Raw genomic sequence first — 13,893 nt, 5'->3', positions numbered from 1 at the left:
GACTTTGCCAAAACAGCAAAATTAAATATCCACAAAAAATGCTAGTTTACCTCAATCCACAAAAATTAGCACACAGGAAAATAAATGAAGCCACAGTACATTTATGAAGTTTCAAAATTTTTATTGGTTTATATTGTTATGTTTAGCTAAATTCTTGGGATCCAAAGCGACTTGAAGAACCAGACTATTTACGACGCCTTGCTGGGTTCAGAGAGATCAACTCTACCATTAAATCGATGACAACGCTAGATACAAGGTTCTTACATGCTGTGTTAGTCAATTGCTGTTTCTTTATTAAGATGGTAAGATAATTGAAATTTATGTTCATACAATATAAAAAATCTTTTGTGTACAATATTGACAAACATTCATGCAGTGACCCTATAAAATTAACCAAGAACTGTATATTTGACCATTTATGGTATTGAGAATTTGTCCTGATAAGCCAGTGACATTCAGCTTAACACTAAGAGTAGTTGGTGTTCTCAATAGATTTGGATAAACACATAGATGATTGTTGCTTTGCAAAGCCATTTTGAATATACGTTTTCTCTATTCTATCAAGTATATGACCTCAATACTTCTTTTTTTTTAAATTTGCTGCTGTATGTTAAGGCTGCAAACAATTTAACAACAAAATCTTTTTCAATGGGATAGAAAGATGCATATATTTTTTTCTTTATTTCTGACAACAAATAAGTCAATTCAGACATTTTTTATGGAAATATTACATTTTCCCGCAATAAATTTCTGTGGCAAGAGAAAAAATTTGAAATGCATATCAAACGTGATTAAGTGCCTTATGTCACAAGGTCAACTGATACACAATTAGTCAGTAAAAAAAAACACATCAAACTTATCTGATATCAAACTAGATCCACATGGATCTTTTTCCCCATTACAAACATTTGGAATTTATATGCAATTGTTATACAAGTGAGATGTTTAGCTAGCTTTAAAACCTGGTTTAATCCATCATTTTTTACATTAGGAAATGTCTGTACCAAGTCAGTGATTATACAGTTGTTATCTATTCGTTTGAGTGTTTGATTAGGGATTTTCTGCATTTAGGTTGATGATCTCTCTTTAAGAGATAATGCTTCAAATTGCTTGGTTGTTATGGTAAAACAGTTCAGCAGCGTCGAGTATGACCAGGATGTTTACAGGGATATTATTGCTCAAAGTTTGGTACCAGAGATAAAAAAAGGAGTGAAGAATAAAGATGAGGTACCATATATATATTACTGTTACTAGTGTGCTGTTTGTTTGCTCAGGCTTAATTTATGCATTTATGAAAATTATTGATTGAAGTAAGATACTAAAAGTATTTGATTTTTATTGTGCAAGTTATGTTTCATCTGTTTAGGACTATTCCATTAAAATACATGTTGGAGGGTAGAAAGGGACTTTGAAAATATCCCTACAACCAAGAACCATTTTTTAGATAGTTTTGCAGAATGGAAATAGACAAATACTGGTAAAAGACCCATGACTTACATCCAATTATTAAACTTTCCTTCCTACCCTCCCACATACAGTTAAATGGAATAGCCCTTACTGACTAATAATTGTAAACTCAGAATATAGACATTGGAAGATTTGATGGGAGTTTCTCATTTCTATAATGTTCATTTTATATGGACTTTGCTTTTTAATTTCTAAACAATATTTTTTTGTTAAAGGGTTAAAAAGAAAATTTTAAAAAAATTAATAAACTTGGCAAGAATTTTGTAATTCACCAAAAGTACGACAGCAAAAGAAAATATATTTTAGTCAAAGGAAACTGTTTAAATTAAAATTTACCACTAATTTGTGCATGCTTTATACATTTCAGAATATAAGACATGAGTTTATCCTTCTGTTGTCCAAATTAGTAGATGCATTTCCTACCAATCCAATGTTTACAGACCTGGGATTGCTGAAAGAAAAGGACATTGAAGCAGACTTCTTTGAAAATATTAGGCATATTCAGGTAACAAAATAAGGAAATAATAAAAGTATAAAGTTATATAAATGTATAAAATTTCAAATTGTACTGAAATTTATTTCTTTTAATCATATAAATTTCAAATTATCATTACAGCTTTTTGTCTAATATCATCCAGTGACCAATTTAATGAATTATAAAAAAATGTTGATTTTTCAATTTTTTCTATATTCAATATAATTTTGTTTGAAAGGGACATAAGTGCTGAGTGTTTTATTATGCATCAAACTTGATGTATAGACAATTCCAGCAGAAAAGCAATTGTTACAAATATCATGTGGAATCTTCATATATCTCTGTGACCAATTAGTAATCTAAACTGTTGCTGTGTGTATAAATAAATATACAACATTGTATAAGTACGTCTGAACCAGTGACAACTCTATGACAGATTTTATCCATTGGATTACCAGTGATAGTGATATGAGGCTGATAACTCATTCTGTATTATTGTAGTTCGTCTATATAACAGTCCAACAATGTTAGATCTGTAATTTTAGGGTAAGCAAATGTTTGTTCTTCCCTGGCTGGGATTCAAACTTATGCATCTGAAATTCTGAATGACATATGTCTCCTTAGTTAGAGAAATTCATTGGTAATGTTTGGCATCTTAAAATGCAGATGTTTTTTATATTATCAAAAGACTGTTTGAGGAATTAATTCCAATATTTGATGTTTAATATTGACATAATTTTAGACTCACAGAAAGTCACGAGCTCTACGCAAGATGGTCAAACTAATCCAGAAGACCCCTGTGAAGAAAGAGACAATCGTATCATACTTACTACCAATCACTGAGGCATTTTTATTAGATGAGAAATATGCCAAAGTTATGAGTGTTTTGGATGTTGCTGTTGAAGCCCTTGGTGCTCTTTGCAGCCTGTTACCATGGCAACAGTATTCAGGCCATTTGAAATTTTACTTGGCAATGATGTACAAGAGACTTGATAAAAATAAATATTTTGTGAAGTGAGTTTATAATTTTAGATGATTGAAGGCAATTCAAGTGGTAAGGGGTCAAATAGAGTTAATTTAACGTCATTTTGTCTCTGGCAGAGAGTTTACTCACTGCCAATCATATCACATTTTCTTAATTTTATAAATTTTATATAAACAAAGAAATTAATGTAGATTGAAATACATCTTTAATGCTTAGTACATATAATTAAATTGATTTTCAACACATTTTTTATTCAAAATTTATTCACTTTTACAATTATCGTAATATAGATTATTTTAAACATATTTATTTATAGTGGATTGGGAAAAAGTTATAATCCCTATCCACTACGCGCTTGCCAGTGCTGTCTTGAAGCAGCATTAGCCTGCTCTTTTTCGAAATCTACAAGGGTGTCTTTTATATGCAAGAGATATGGCTCTCTCTTAACACGGGTCAGCCATTTATTGCTCCCTTTCAAACCACTATCATTGTTTCCTCAAGAACCTTCTTGCAAATGATGCCAAAGAAGAGCTGAAAATTCAGTCCCTAAAATTTTTTTTTTTTTTTTTATGGCATCTTAACAAAACTTTAATTATATTATGACTTTTATCTGTATTTTCAGGATAATTGTAGTTATATTAGATGCCTTTCATTTTGACCTAAGGAATTCAGAGTATGCAGAGAAAGGAGTCCCACAACCTGTAGGTAAGTACTATATATAGATAAAAAAAGGTTAGTTCTGTGGTTATAGTGTTTTCCCAACTTTAAAAACATATCATCACTAATTATCTGAATTTGGCAAAACCGTTTGGAATTTGGGTCCCCAATGCCTCAATTCATGCTTTATCTAGCCTTTTAAACTTTTATTTTATTAAAAATGTCACTGTTGAGTCTTTTGTAGATGAAATGCGCATCTGGCATAAAAAAATTATAAGCCTGCTATCTTGATGAGTTTTTCCCTTTCCAGTACTAATCTTGTTGTTGCAACTCCTCTATTGTGGTTTATCATATCTATATAAAATTCCAAACACTGCTAGATCCTTATATGTAGATGTGCATAGAATAGAATGATCTTTTTTTTTTGTGTAAATGGGTTTTGTATAGGTCATGTTTATTTAATGTATAGCCATTTCTATATAAGTAACATCATAATAACATAAGTGTCAGGAAGCAACATTAGCATATAATTACATTAGATGTATGTTTCATTATAATACTTTATTTAGATTGGCTAACTGCACATCACGTGTTATTCCGTAAGCAATTGCATCACTCAATAAAACTTTTCATTCATGATAACACGTGGTCCCACAATAAAGTTCACAGTTGAATAAAATACAAAAATTATAAAATTCGTGTTTTCATGATCATAGCTAAGAAATGTAATTATAAGTATTGAATGCTTCTTTTTGTAACTTTATAGGGTTGTAAAAGCGTTGACTGTGTACACATTTTCAAAATGTACTTCGGTCAACGCTTTTTATACACCCCAATAAATTTTAAAAAAGAAGCATTTAATTCTTAAGTATATACGCTAAATTCCCAACAGATCTTCCCATTCTTCAATCTTATTTAGTTATACCCCTTGTAACTTTACCCTGTCCAGTACAAAACTTTGTAAATTGTAAAAATGTGCAGATGTGTATGAAGGTAGGATGCTTCAACCCATAAATTTCACCCTTATTGTAAGATTGTTTATTTTCATTAGACACTAATACTGAAGGAAGTCCAGAAGATGATTACAAAGTGGAAGACATACCTCCAGATTTTAGTGAGAATGATGATACTGTTTCTCCTGACAGAGTTGTTTGTTCTGTTGCAATGGCGACCAGGATTCATTTAGCTATAAGTAAAGCATTTATTCCCAAACTGCAGAGGATTCTGACAGAAAAGGTAATAGATAAACAGAAAATAAATTTCATGTGGGTCATTGATATATGATTTGTTTTGTTTTATTTCTTTGTTTATTTTAGGGGGTAAAGGTTGCATTCAGAACCCTGTTGTCACTGTCCTACAGTAAGGAAATGTATTCCTAAAATTCAAGCCAAGAAACAATAGAATTCCAAAGAGAATAAATTGCCAGTTGTCAATGACCAATGGGAAATAGGATACACAAGTTTATGTCACTTTCGTTAAATGAAAAATTATATGGGAAAATTGGTTTTTTATTTTATTGTGTGGGAGGAATACATTTATGAAATTTTGTATTTCTATTAATTTTTGATATTTCTAAATATTGATTTCACTTTTTGTGTAAAAAGTAAATAATTTGTATCTGTAATTGTAAACGTTTCAGATAAAGTCTGATGAAGAACATAAAATGGCTGGCCAATCTCTCTACCCTGAAGATACTGAGATTCTTAGAGTGCCACTAGCTCTAGCTATGGTCAAATTATTACAGAATTTACCACAGAAAACATTAGAACAGAGTTTACCAGGGTAGGTTATAACTGAGATATTGAAAGGAATAATACCGACATGGTAATCCACCAGTTCAGGTTATGCAAGAAATACATGGTATTTTCATCAAATTTGTATGGGATAGAAAGCCAGACAAAATATAGAGGAAGGTTGTAATAAAGAGGGTGGTGAAGGGTTATTTTTGTGCAATGTTTTTTAGCCATTTTTATTTCACATGCAGCCTTGAAAAAGGTTTGTTATTCACCATGTTTCGTGAAATCGGTAAAAAGATCAATGTGCAAGAAATTTTTAATTGTTCGTTCATTTTGAAATGGCAATTTTATTTTGCGTTCTTCCATGCAGATACCCCCTTTTATACCTCTCAATAAATTATTATGACGAAGGAGGTTTAAAATTCACCAATATAGAAAGATTTTGTATGTCCCTTGAAATGTCATAGCTTTATGAATTGCTAAATCCCTTGAATTTTTAATAATACTGTCAGACGTGGTATAATTTTACACTAGTTACTGCTGGTAATTGTTTTATTAGCCAAAGAAAGACTCTAGCTACACGGTAGGTTGAGCAGAATCAACCTGTTACAGAATTTGTCTTAGAACAAACTTTTGAGCAAACATTTATACAAAAGAAGCAAGCTAGGCAAGCAAGCTAACCAAACTCTTACTCTACTTGCATGAGGAAATTGACTCTAATTCAAAGAATCTCTAAGAACACTGGATAGTAAAACAAACCACCTAAACAATCAACAACTGATTCCTAGAAAATACTCAAGTACAAAATAAGACATACAACAACAAGCAAAACATAGCTTTTAGTGCATTTATGTTCCTGTTACATATGTTTTTAGTGATATTTTTAACATGTGGATTTATCAGTCTCAGTATTATTAAATGTAGATGCCATTGCAGCAGTTTTAAAGAAAATTTTTAGTATCTATTCAAACTTCTCTTACAGGCTTGGTGAGAACACCAAAAATCTTACTTATACATTTGTTATTTTTTCAGAATTCTGTTGAAAGTTTGTAATTTTCTGAAGTCTCGAGCTAAAGATATAAGAGTTACGGCAAGAGACACTCTGGTTAAGATATCTTTGTCGCTGGGTCCTAGATACTTCCCATACATTCTGTCAGAACTTAGAGGTGCATTACGTAGAGGATATCAGGTAATGATAAATAAAGTGACAAAACTTATAAATTATCAAGTTGATTTCATACACATGACTGACTGATTGAATGATTGATTTATTAATTGATTGATTCTTGGTTGCTTAATATTCAGTGGCAAATATTTCATGCATGTTCAGGATAAGAACAAATTATTAGTGTAAAATGAGGGTATATTGGGTAGAGACTGAAATTTAGCTTTGCAACAGGCCTCCTACAAATCCCTTAAAAAAATGTTGCTAGGGATTTAAGAGTTACACTTTCTTTGCATGTGACATCAAATTTAAAGTCCCTATTCTGACAGGACATAGCTAAGTACATCCTGCACTACTGTATTAATGATTTACAAAAAATTTGTATATAAATTGTATCAATTAATATGGTCAGGACTAGAGATATCTTTTATATATATATCTTTTGCATTGTCCCTTCTCATATGGTAAGGGGCTCCTTTCCTCTGTCTATTGCTCTTTCCATTGGTCTTTCTGACAAAAACACAAGTCAAGGTTTTAACAGCCATTGGTAGACTGACATTAGGACAAAAATTTAGTTTCCTGATGACTTGTTTTGAACCATATGAGCAACTTTAAATAACTTAGTTTAGGAAAGGCCAATTGGCAAGAAACAAGACCCCCCATTACAATACCTTTTAAGGTGAAAAAGACTTTATTAATTATTAGAACACTAGGCCAAATTAATCTCTTTAATAACAGATACATAAGCTCTTGATAAAACTACCAGTACTTAGTACAACTATTCATATGAACACTTGTATATTTGTAAGACTCAGATCGACGTCCGGTCTCTAATCGACGTCCGTTCCTCAAATCAACGTCCAAATCTGACGTCACAATAAAATATCCTCCAAAATCAAGGGCCAATTTTATGCCTTTCTAATCAACGGCCATTTTTAGGCTTCTCTAAACGACGTCCAACTTTAGCTTCTCTAATCAACGTTTGTTTAAGACACAGATTACAAAATTGACAAGAACCAACATCAACTGAAAGCTTGAGACCTTTGAACATATTATGTGTGACAAAAAGGCTCTATTTAAAAAAAATGGTATAGCAGTTGTTTAACAGCACAATATAAAAAAATAATGCCAAGTTCTTGCGTAGATGTTTCATTCCATGTGTAAAACTAAAAAATTGTTGAAAACTGTCCGAATTATTATACATGTAATACTGAAAAGTCAATTGGCTGTACTTCTTTCTTTTGTCTACTGTTAAAGATTGAATAATGCCCTCTAGATGTCGTTTGGTTTTCTTTGTGGTTATGCTGCTTTCTCCTTGACATACACCTACATGCATGTTGTCTATGAATAGGAATGACACACTTCTATGTAGATCGATTCGATTAACTTTTTATAAAGATAAACTTTAATATGCATGATACCTATTTCGGGTTAAAAAAAAATCTATATGGAAAGTATGTATGAATGTTTCAACCCTACAAAACATGGTCAGGAATCTGATGTTCAGTGGTTGTCGTCAGTTCATGTGGTTCATCAGTGTTTCGCGTTTCTCGTTTTTTATATAGATTAGACCGTTGGATTTCCCGTGTGAATGGTTTTACTCTAGTAATTTTTAGGGCCCTTTATAGCTTGCTGTTATGTGTGAGCCAATACTCGTCGTTTAAGGCCGTACTTTGACCTATAATGGTTTACTTTTATAAATTGTTACTAGGATGGATAGTTGTCTCATTGACACTCATACCACATTTTCCTATATCTACAGTTATTAAGTGTAAACAATAAAGTCATGTAATTTATTATTTTTTTATATTGGACATCTACTTAAGACGACTACACTCAATTGGACGTCGATTTGAGAAAGTGACGTCAGATTTGGATGTAGATTTGATAAACGGCCGTTGATTTGAGGAACAAACGTCAATTAGAGGCCAGGTGTTGATTTGAGTCTAACATATTTATTTTGTAATTTTTTTTTTGTACAGTATTACCTTTAATTGATTATGTTGATGCTCTGGTATTTCTAAATTGCTTATTGGTAAAACAGTTATTATAAATAATTTCTTTTAAAAAATATTTAAGGAATTATTTCTTGTTTTCTTAATATGTATCACTCTTTCATCATGGTATTGTTGTACTTTCAGCTCCATGTATTAGGATTTACGTTACATGCCCTTCTTAGGAACATGTCAACTGTGATAAAACCAGGAGAACTAGATTTCTGCAGAGCAAGCTTACAACAGGTATGTTTAACAGTGTCCAAAAGAAAAAAATGCATGTAATATCTGGGTAAACCTGGAATTTTGAAATAACACCTTTTGTGGAAAAACTAGAATATCACATTTATACAAAATTTATAAAAAAAAATCATTTCTAATAGCCTCAGATACAAGTTATATACCATCCAATTACAATGATGCAAAAGGTCTTGAGATAACACTGTATTCTAAAAATATAACCATTTTTTATTCAAATTAGGTTTTCCATGAAGAGTTGTTTGGAATGGTTGCTGAGGAGAAAAATGTGGATGCTATCAAGGGAAAAGTATTTGAAGCCAAGACAATGAAGAGTTATGACTCTTATCAAATCTTGGGCAAGTTTATTGGAATGAGTTCATTGTCTGGCTTACTCCAACCGTTAAAACAGGTAAGAATGAGTTCATTGTCTGGCTTACTCCAACCGTTAAAACAGGTAAGAATGTTGAAATCTTGGGCAAGTTTATTGGAATGAGTTCATTGTCTGGCTTACTCCAACCGTTAAAACAGGTAAGAATGTTGAAATCTTGGGCAAGTTTATTGGAATGAGTTCATTGTCTGGCTTACTCCAACCGTTAAAACAGGTAAGAATGTTGAAATCTTGGGCAAGTTTATTGGAATGAGTTCATTGTCTGGCTTACTCCAACCGTTAAAACAGGTAAGAATGTTGAAATCTTGGGCAAGTTTATTGGAATGAGTTCATTGTCTGGCTTACTCCAACCGTTAAAACAGGTAAGAATGTTGAAATCTTGGGCAAGTTTATTGGAATGAGTTCATTGTCTGGATTACTCCAACCGTTAAAACAGGTAAGAATGTTGCACATACATGTACCTTTATATATTTTGGATGATATAAAAATTTTGAAATCTTCAATTCTAAGTTTTGACGAAAAATGTTATTGGTTTAAAAGGTTGTATAATTAAAATTATTTGAAATCATTGCAACTTTCAAATCATAAAATATTGAGTTTGAAAAACATAATCTTTAAAAATATTGTTTATTTGAACATAGTCTCTAAATATATGGTTTGTTTAAACATAGTCTCTAAATAAATGGTTTGTTTAAACATAGTCTCTAAATAAATGGTTTGTTTAAACATAGTTTCTAAATATATGGTATGTTTATGTTGACAGGTCCTTGACAGTACACAAAGTCTGAAATGTACCAAGAAAATACAAGAAGCATTAAGAAAGATTTCTTTAGGTTTGATAGACAATGCAGGCATGGATGTAGAGAAAACAATGATATTTGTTCATTCCTTGATTACATCACAGGAAGAAAAACCAAGGTATTCAAAAATATTGTTTTTACAGTACTGTCAGTACAATATTGGCTGATATTTCATATTTAAAAAAAAAATTGTTCAGTTTTTGATACATGTACTCCAAAAGTAAACATCATGAGAGAATAAGAGTTTGTACATAAAGCATACACAGTATATATTATATATGCTACAAATTAGATATGGAATTGATTTTAAATACATTTAGGCTCACAAAAAGCCATGAGGCTTAACACATTTGTATACGACCGCAAAATTTGAAAAAAATTTCGTCGTATATTGCTATCACGTTGGCGTCGTCGTCTGGGGCGGCGTCGTCGTCCGAATACTTTTAGTTTTCGCACTCTATCTTTAATAAAAGTGAATAGAAATCTATGAAATTTTAACACAAGATTTATGATCACAAAAGGAAGGTTGGTATTGAATTTATGAGTTTTGGTCCCATCATTTTAGGAATTAGGGTCCAAAAAGGGCCCAAATAAGCATTTTCTTGGTTTTCGCACTATAACTTTAGTTTAAGTTAATAGAAATCTATGAAATTTTGACACAAGGTTTATGACCAAAAAAGAAAGGTTGGGATTGTTTTTGGGAGTTTTAGTTTCAATAGTTTAGGAATTAGGGGCCAAAAAAGGGCCCAAATAAGCATTATTCTTGGTTTTCGCACAATAACTTTAGTTTAAGTAAATAGAAATCAATGAAATTTAAACACAATGTTTATGACCACTAAAGGAAGGTTGGTATTGATTTTGGGAGTTAAGGTCCCAACAGTTTAGGAATAAGGGACCAAAAAGGGACCCAAATAAGCATTTTTCTTGGTTTTTGCACCATAACGTTAGTAAAAGTATATAGAAATCTATGAAATTTCAACACAAGGTTTATGACCATAAAAGGAAGGTTGGTATTGATTTTGGGAGTTTTGGTCCCAACAGTTTAGGAATAGGGGCCAAAAGGGTCCAAAATTTAACTTTGTTTGATTTCATCAAAATTGAATAATTGGGGTTCTTTGATATGCCGAATCTAAAAATGTACTTAGATTCTTGATTATTGGCCCAGTTTTCAAGTTGGTCCAAATCGGGGTCCAAAATTAAACTTTGTTTGATTTCATCAAAATTGAATAAATGGGGTTCTTTGATATGCCAAATCTAACTGTGTATGTAGATTCTTCTTTTTTTGTCCTGTTTTCAAATTGGTCTACATTAAAGTCCAAAGGGTCCAAAATTAAACTTATTTTGATTTTAACAAAAATTGAAATCTTGGGGTTCTTTGATATGCTGAATCCAAACATGTACTTAGATTTTTGATTATGGGCACAGTTTTCAAGTTGGTCCAAATCAGGATCTAAAATTATTATATTAAGTATTGTGCAATAGCAAGTCTTTTCAATTTCACAGTATTGCGCAATGGCAAGAAATATCTAATTGCACAATATTGTGAAATAGCAATTTTTTTTTTAATTATAGTTATCTTTCTTTGTCCAGAATAGTAAGCAAGAAATATCTAATTGCAATTGCAAGAAATTTTTTTAATTGGAGTTATCTTTCTTTGTCCAGAATCAACTTAAATCTTTGTTATCTACAATATACAATGTATATTCACTTTTTACTACCAACTGATAAATTAAAATAATCTTTACCATTCAGTGATAACAAGCAGTTTTTTTTACATCTTAATATTTTATGATGTATTTAAATGAGTAGTTATTGTTGCAAACTCCATTAGAAATTTTAATTGAGATTAGTTTTGGAATAAGGGAAAGGGGATGTGATTAAAAAAAATGGGTTCAATTTTCTCATTTGAAATTTCATAAATAAAAAGAAAATTTCTTCAAACATTTTTTTGAGAGGATTAATATTCAACAGCATAGTGAATTGCTCTAAGAGAAAACAAAAATTTTAAGTTCATTAGAACACATTCATTCTGTGTCAGAAACCTATGCTGTGTCAACTATTTAATCACAATCCAAATTTAGAGCTGAATCCAGCTTGAATGTTGTGTCCATACTTGCCCCAACCGTTCAGGGTTCAACCTCTGCGGTCGTATAAAGCTACGCCCTGCGGAGCATCTGGTTTTTTATCATTTGATTAAGACACTATTTTTTACTTGTATTTATTACTTTATTAAATGCATTATAGTATGTACTGCTTTGTTTCTGTGAGCTAATACTTTTATCGAGAGTATTTTTTTTCTTTTATTTGTTTCCTGTTTTATAAAAATTGTTTCAAATAGCCTAATAGTCTATAAAATAAGATATTGCAGTTTTCGTTTTATTTATTTTTTAATCTAACAATAGTTTAAATTTTATTTTTAGAATAGAGAAAAAACCTGAAGGAAAGAAAAGTTTACGACCACCAAGTTGTCTTCTGCTGCCGCCAAAACCAGCATATGGTGGAGGTAAACCAAAAGCTAACAAGAAAACTAATATCCACGTCCTGGTGGAGTTTGGTTTAGAGGTGAGTTAACTATTATATGATTAACTGGAGTAATTTTTATGCCCCACCTACGATAGTAGAGGGGCATTATGTTTTCTGGTCTGTGCGTCTGTTCGTTCGTCTGTCTGTTCGTTCGTCTGTCTATCCCGCTTCAGGTTAAAGTTTTTGGTCAAGGTAGTTTTTGATGAAGTTGAAGTCCAATCAACTTCAAACTTAGTACACATGTTCCCTATGATATGATCTTTCTAATTTCAATGCCAAATTAGAGTTTTTATCCCAATGTCACGGTCCACTGAACATAGAAAATGATAGTGCAAGTGCATTTGTGTACTTAGGACACATTCTTGTTTTTTAAACTTTTGATTGATTGGTGATTGCTTAAGGCCACATCAGCACAAAATGCTATATTTAGGCAATGTTCATTTTTGTAACACTGCTGGTAAATTCTTTATTAAACATTAAATTAAAAAAAACTATTGAGTGATTACATATTTTCAATACTATATTGAGGCAATGTTCATTTTTGTAACACTGCTGGTAAATTCTTTATTAAACATTAAATAAAAAAAAACCTATTGAATGATTACATATTTTCAATACTCTTCAGCCTATGAATTCTATTGTTCACTTGTTGTTTGTTGATGTGGTTCATAAGTGTTTCTTGTTTCTCATTTTTTTTTAAAAGTAGAATGTTTGTTTTCCTGTTTTAATAATTTTACACTAGCCTTCTTTTATGCCCTTTTAGTCTGCTGTTTGGTGTAAGCCAAAGCTCTATGTTAAAGGCCTTCCTTTGAACTATAATGGTTTACTTCAACAAATTGTGACCTCACTTGGATGGAGAGTTGTCTTGTTGGCACTCATACCACATCTGTATATCTATGTAATGATTTAGCCTATGCTGAATAATACAGAAATCTTAGACTGCATATGTTTAAATTCAAGAAATTGTTAAGTAATAGTTCAGTTTGCTGTTATATAATGAGACTAGATATTCAGAAGTTGTAAGGTAAAGTAAGTTGTAATTTCAAAATCGTTTATCTTAAAATTTAGAAATGTAACTACACGCATGTGTGAATAAAAGAAAATAGATGCAAACAGTTGTGATCATGTATTCTGCTCCCTTTTCATGGTTTATTTATAGTTGGTGCATGTAAAACACCATTAATTTAAGTAAATTGCAGGTGTCTAATACTTTCAATTAATGTATGTTCAAATAAAAGAAAAAATTATGCAGACTTTAAATAAAGTTTCAATATTTGTTTTGTTTCAGATATTATACCTGCTGCTTAAGAGATCCAAACTGACCCATCAGAATCCTGATCATTTAAAGCTTATTGATCCATTTATTGGCATTATTAAAAATAATTTACAGTCTAAACACATCAGGGTAAGATTATCTCGTATTTAACATGAGCAGTCAGATTTAAAAAACTCATTGAAAAATG

The 13,893-nt window shown here is 31.2% G+C and overlaps 1 protein-coding gene across 2 annotated transcripts in view; it reads left to right on the top strand.

The window, feature by feature from the left end:
• The window catches only part of LOC134707448 (small subunit processome component 20 homolog), an 81,156-nt gene that overhangs the window by 52,704 nt on the left and 14,559 nt on the right, over positions 1-13,893 (top strand). For both annotated transcript variants that reach the window (XM_063567193.1, XM_063567194.1), the window contains 13 exons: positions 147-302; positions 1,072-1,227; positions 1,835-1,972; positions 2,685-2,956; positions 3,550-3,632; positions 4,636-4,820; positions 5,224-5,366; positions 6,353-6,509; positions 8,627-8,725; positions 8,961-9,128; positions 9,871-10,025; positions 12,328-12,469; positions 13,719-13,835. In XM_063567193.1, the coding sequence (XP_063423263.1) occupies positions 147-302; positions 1,072-1,227; positions 1,835-1,972; positions 2,685-2,956; positions 3,550-3,632; positions 4,636-4,820; positions 5,224-5,366; positions 6,353-6,509; positions 8,627-8,725; positions 8,961-9,128; positions 9,871-10,025; positions 12,328-12,469; positions 13,719-13,835 (1,971 nt within the window). The remainder of the gene's footprint in view (positions 1-146; positions 303-1,071; positions 1,228-1,834; positions 1,973-2,684; positions 2,957-3,549; positions 3,633-4,635; positions 4,821-5,223; positions 5,367-6,352; positions 6,510-8,626; positions 8,726-8,960; positions 9,129-9,870; positions 10,026-12,327; positions 12,470-13,718; positions 13,836-13,893) is intronic.

Source organism: Mytilus trossulus, chromosome 2 (genome assembly GCF_036588685.1).
Source record: "Mytilus trossulus isolate FHL-02 chromosome 2, PNRI_Mtr1.1.1.hap1, whole genome shotgun sequence".
Classification (NCBI taxonomy): domain Eukaryota; kingdom Metazoa; phylum Mollusca; class Bivalvia; order Mytilida; family Mytilidae; genus Mytilus; species Mytilus trossulus.
This window is presented reverse-complemented; position numbering and strand designations above follow the sequence as displayed.